The 6,000-nt window shown below is 34.7% G+C and overlaps 1 protein-coding gene across 1 annotated transcript in view; it reads right to left on the minus strand.

Moving 5' to 3' along the window:
* Nucleotides 1-5,188, minus strand: part of nr6a1a (nuclear receptor subfamily 6, group A, member 1a) — a 152,767-nt gene extending 147,579 nt beyond the window's left edge. Inside the window, exons 1-2 of the mRNA XM_048211057.1 lie at nucleotides 4,966-5,188; nucleotides 1,869-1,910 (exon numbers count right to left, since the gene is read on the minus strand). Coding sequence (XP_048067014.1) covers nucleotides 1,869-1,910; nucleotides 4,966-5,035 — 112 coding nt within the window. The 5' untranslated portion in view covers nucleotides 5,036-5,188. The remainder of the gene's footprint in view (nucleotides 1-1,868; nucleotides 1,911-4,965) is intronic.
* Nucleotides 5,189-6,000: the final 812 nt, after the last annotated feature.

Consider the following 6,000-nt stretch of genomic DNA (forward strand, 5'->3'; position numbering starts at 1 on the left):
TAAAATATGATGAGATCTCAGAGTTAAACTGTGTTAGAAAAAATAATCTTAATTATGTCAGATAACACTTGAGCAAAACATGGTCAGGTCAAAGTGTCTCAATCATTTTTGGTTCTGAAGTTTTATCAATTTTACTGCTAGTCCACTGTATGAAGAATTTTTGGGTATAATATGTCACAGTTTACTTTATTTTGCTATCCTTACTTACAGAAATGAACTATAGTGTCCTGCAAAAAATATAGTAAAAATATATATCAAAAATATCAAAAATGTCTGAATAATTTTTGGTTTGACTGTAGGGTATAATTCACAATAGTTTTAGTTCCTGAAACTATTACAAACATATAAAATGGATAAATCACAACCAAAGTCCTGTATTACCCCAGGCAGATATTTTACATGTTGGCATAACATATATATATATATATATATATATATATATATATATATATATATATATATATATATATATATATATATATATATATATATATAAACCTAAACTTTAAATTTGAGTTTGCATATTCATTCAAATGACGAAGGACAAAGTTATAAATAAACCATATCATGTTCATTTGTGTTCATCATGTTCAAATTGCAGCAATTTCAGAATTAAAATTTACATAAAGAAATAACCAATCAATACACTATGAAAAATATTAATCAAAATATTAGTCAGTATGACTGTATTCATGGAGCCAGACACATGATCACAAAGGTCAGAGGTCAAAAACCAGAATACGCAATCCAGGAATTCAACACAAAGTCACTCTTAGAAAAATGTTCAATAAGGTTCTGCAGAGCTTCTGTAGCCCCGCCCCTCGTTGTGTTTGTATTTCCACAGCATGAAGGGAAGATCTTACGGATTTATAAATGAACATTACGATGCTCAAGTTAACTTTAGTTAACTCTACAATATGTACATCCACTTCACCAGCTAATTACTCTCCGACAGCGATGCTATAGAAATATACAGAGCTTCCGCAAAAACTGAAGTTCAAACACAAAATTCAAACAAAATTGTTCCTCTGGCTCATAAGGTTCTATATAGAACTCTGGGGTTCTTGACTACATTTTAAAGTACTTTTTAAATGCCAAAAAGGTTCTATATACGGAGAAATGTCTTAAATGATCGCATAATTCTTTCACGTTTAACAGGTTATTTCAATTCAACTTCAAGTATGTTTACAAGTTGTTTAATTAAAACAAATAATTAATTAAAACTAAATTCATAAAATGATCTCATGATCATGGGAATCCATAAAAGATTCTATATATGAAAAGCCTGTCGGAAACCTTGAAGTTTCAACCCTTTTCTTATAAAAGCCCTTCACAGGCTCATTCAAATCAAATGTTTTGTTACACTAAGTCTGCTGAGATGCTGGACAGGTGTATTCTTCACTTGCAATGATATCTCACAATCCTGTGGTTTGACGATTGCAAGACCAAAAACAACATCTCATGGAGAAACTGAAAGTAATTACCCTAATTTTCCAATATATGACTAAATTTCAACAGAGAACTGTTTTTAGATCATATATGCTTGAAACAATTTTGCACCCTTTGGTTTCGGACACAGCAAATGTGTCCAAAGACAACTCGACTTCAGTGGATTGCATTTAGCTCAGCAGCTTTACTAACTGTGTAGTAACTGTGTAAACATTCATATCTGCACAAATGAAGGAACAATGTTTTGGTTGTCCCACCACAGTGACAGGACGCCCCCTGGTGGATATTTGATGTTAACACACATCAGCAGCAAGTGCATCAAATAGGGATATTTCTTACAAAGTCTATCAGAAGGACATTTTAATCATTTTTGTTAAACTATGAGAGGCATTTAATTTTAAAAATTAAATTGACCTTACCTATCCCATGCTCCTCTGCATCCAAAAGATCACCACAACAACCTGCATTGAAGAGAAAAATACAAATATTACATCCAGTTTGCAACAGTTATTATTAGACCTCATACACACATACAGTATAAAATATCCTTTTTAATGTGAAAGCAGCACTGCGACAGGAGAGGTCAGCATTCACCCTTCACTCCTCTATGCAAGCCAGAGGTGGAAGTCACATGACTTTGGGCTGCGTGACATTAAAAGGGTCCATTATCATGGCAGTGGCTCTGCGTATAACCACAACCTCCAGGCTTCAGTCTTCACAACATGAGCCAGTAAGAAAGGCTTTCCTTCTGCCTCAGACAAGAGGTCTTTCCTTCTGAGACCAAACAAATGAATTTTATGGCTCTAATCTCCGCTATCTATGTCAATTACAGCAAGGCGTCGATAAGGAACCCGTCCCATCTCTAACTCACATTGCAGTTGCTGGGTCATTGGGTATTTCATTTATATTATTGGAAGTAAAACAAACACCTACAAGGGTACAGAGATTTTAACATATGACATGAACCCCTCAAGTAAATTTACACTGTCAAATAATGACAATGAAGATATTTATTACATAAAGCAATATTGTGACAGAAGCCCTAATTTGTAAAGATTGGTTCAAATGGTTGTAGGCTTATTGATTGGCTGTTTAAAAAGCTTGGAGGATAAGAAGAAGTGACTGTATTTGACATCTAGGGTCTCCTGGGACATTTGATATGATTACAACTAATTTGGGTGTTTGAAGGATAAAGAGTGAATCCAGCTCAGAGACTTCACTTCACACAGGCTAGTTTTCTCTCTCCAACACCTTCAGCTTCATTCCCAGGGGAAAAAAATTGGCATTCACCTGCTGTTGGTCGGCATATTTTAAAAATCCTAGACAAATTTTGATGTAATTTGGCATAACATATGCAAACGGTTTATTTGAAATCATTAATTATATAGTCAGGATTGACAGAAAAGCATTGATCAGACTATAACTCAATAATAAGAATAATTGATCCATTCTGCCATCATTTATTCACCCTCAAGTCATTCCAAACCGTCAAATCAACCACATTTCAGAAACTTCCCCGGCTCAAATTTTTTTCTGTAGAAAGACAAACATAAATAGTGATGAAAGCCAAAATATTAAATGTCACAGCTGTATATTTACTGAGTAATCCACTGTTTTGTAGAGGAGGATCAAAATGACCATTTTCACTTGAGATTTGGAGCCAAATTACAGGGGTGTAAAAATGACTTTAGAAAGATGGCAGCATCATTATTTTATTTTTACACAGAGATTGGTAGATGTATTTGTAAAATCTGTTGACTTTAGCAATCTTTGTTTCATTATATGCCAACAGTGACAATTCAAAAATGGCAAAAAGCACTTCTTGTGTTGTTTTTTGCCTCAAAGTATTCAAGATATCTTAATATCCTTTCAGATTCTGGTTCTTAAAAAACTTTCTTTTGAAATTTTAAATTTTCAAGGCCCTATATAGTTCAGTCCTATAAATATGGGGATCTCAAAGCAGCTCCATGTTCAAATTGTTGAACTTTACCCATTTTCAGTGATCGAAAACTAAATGTGGGTCACTTTGCAGCTGATACTTTTTTCTTTTAAAGAGGAATATCTGAAGAACAAATAATGTTGAAACTAGAAATGCATCATGTTTTTCCATCAGCTCAATTGCATAGAACATATTTGAGTGCCATAAATATTCCTTTTCCAAAGTTTGCATGCCTGTAACTCTAAAAGTATTCAAGATATCTTAATATCCTTCTAGATTCTCATTCTTAATTAACTTTCCCTATATAGTTCAGTCCCATAGATATGGGGATCTCATGTTCAAATTTTACCCATTTTCAATGATCGAAAACCAAATGTGGTTCACTTTGCACACAGCTGATACTTGCCTGAAGAACAAATAACACTGAAACTAGAAATGTATTTTGTTTCCCTCTATCAAAACAATTGAATACAACACACATTCAGTGCCAAAAACAAACATTAAGAACCAGAATCTAAAACCAATTTACTCATTGAGCCGCATTAGGATCTCCATATCTCTGGGATTGAACCATCGAGGGCCTTTAAAATGCAGATATTAAAAGGAAAGTTTGTTTAGAACCAGAATCTAAAAGAATATTAAGATATCTTTAATACTTCTTGAGTTACAGGCATGCAAACTTGAGGTAAAAAACACAAGAAGAGCTTTTTACCATTTTTGAACTGTCACTGTTGGCATATAATGAAACAAAGATTGATGAAGTCAACAGATTTTACTAATAGATCTACCAATCTCTGTGTAAAAATAAAATAATGATGCTGCCATCTTTCTAAAGTCATTTTTACACCCCTGTATATTGGCACCAAATCTCAAGTGAAAATGGTCATTTTGATCCTCCTCTACAAAACAGTGGATTACTCAGTAAATATACAGCTGTGACATTTAATATTTTGGCTTTTATCACTATTTATGTTTGTCTTTCAACAGAAAAAATATTAACAAAATCAAAAATTTGACCCGGGGACCTCTGGTTGAGTTGACAGCGAATGACCCATGAGGGTTAGTAAACGATGACAGAAGTTTCTGTTTTATTAATGGTACAATCCTGTCATTTCCTTCGAATGCAACGTCAATCAAAACTGAAAAATATGCTTCAGGCTTCATTGTGTGTTTTCTGGGGTGGTGTGGTGCAGATAAGGAGGCTGTTTAGATAAAGCTGCAATGTGGCCACAAATTCCAGATTGATCCTAGAATTTGCTGGATGGGGGTGCAAGTTTCCCCAAGTTCAAAAGTTCACATTTTACAAGCACTTAAAGAGCAGTGACCCATGTCCAAATAAAACCTTTCCTGTTGTTGACTCCTCTCCTCCCAAAACCTCTCCTGCAGGATTTACCTCTCACAGAAAACACGTCCGTACTGTAAATACTGTAAGTATTACAATGAATATACAACATTATTGATAATGGGATCGTTTTAAAAGGAACAGGAAAAAACACACTCTTGTCTGATACAGGCATTAAACTAAATGAATCAAATGACATAATCACCATTACACTAATAAGGAAGACCCATCTTACCATTGGCTGTCGTCCGAAAATCTTTCATATCTCTTTGATCTCTTTCCGTTTCGCCGCTCATGCCACGCATATGAACAAGTTCACAGCTTTCAGGATCAAACTTCCATCATCTCTGCTGTCGCCTCCGTTCAGTCTGCAAGCGTGCCGCGCGTGTGGGCGTGGCGTTCTAATCCAATCACCGCCGCCCATGCATGACGTAACAGGAACACACGCTGCTGCTAAGCGACACTCTAGTGATCATCAAATCCTTTCAACAGTTAAAGCTAGACCATGTAAACAAAAAAAAAGAGCCACTGTGTCCAAAAGTGGCAATTATGGGATAACAGACACAGCAGTGCATCATGTTCTGTAAGGTCATTATGTTTAGCGTGATCTAGGAGATTAAAATGTATTTCAGACCAAGTGGAGTAATTTACTATTACTGTATTACTCCACTAGGTCTGAAATATATATGTTTTAATCCCCTGGATCACGCTAAACATAATGATCTTATAGAACATGATGCATTGCATTGCTAATCCCCTGGATCACGCTACAAACATGATGATCTTAACTTTATTAATTATTAATTTATTTATTAATTTACTATTAATAATAGTAAATGTGTAAAGTTGCATACAATGGAAATACTCAGTAAAGTATGATAGCTACGTTACCTTAGATGTGTAATGGTTGGATTCCACAACTGGTAAAATAAAACATATATAAGACATTACAACATTTACTGTAGGTGTCATAAACTTTACTGAATTTGAGAAATTTTCCTGGCCATGATATGTAAGAAAACAATATTAGGCTAAATCATGTGCACGATTTACTATTTTGTTCCCTTTATTTATAAATCATGCGCATAAAATTAGTAATTGTTTTATTTATTTTTTTATTTTTTGCATGTCATGTGCGGGGCTCCGTAGATTTGGCTGTGAGATTCGCGGATTTTGGGTGTGTAAGATGTGAAGGATTCTGTTGTCCAGTTGGCATTTTCACCCCAAAATGGCGGCCATGCTACCAAAGCGCCACCTAGTGGCTGTTGCC

Source organism: Megalobrama amblycephala, linkage group LG12 (genome assembly GCF_018812025.1).
Source record: "Megalobrama amblycephala isolate DHTTF-2021 linkage group LG12, ASM1881202v1, whole genome shotgun sequence".
Classification (NCBI taxonomy): Eukaryota; Metazoa; Chordata; class Actinopteri; order Cypriniformes; family Xenocyprididae; genus Megalobrama; species Megalobrama amblycephala.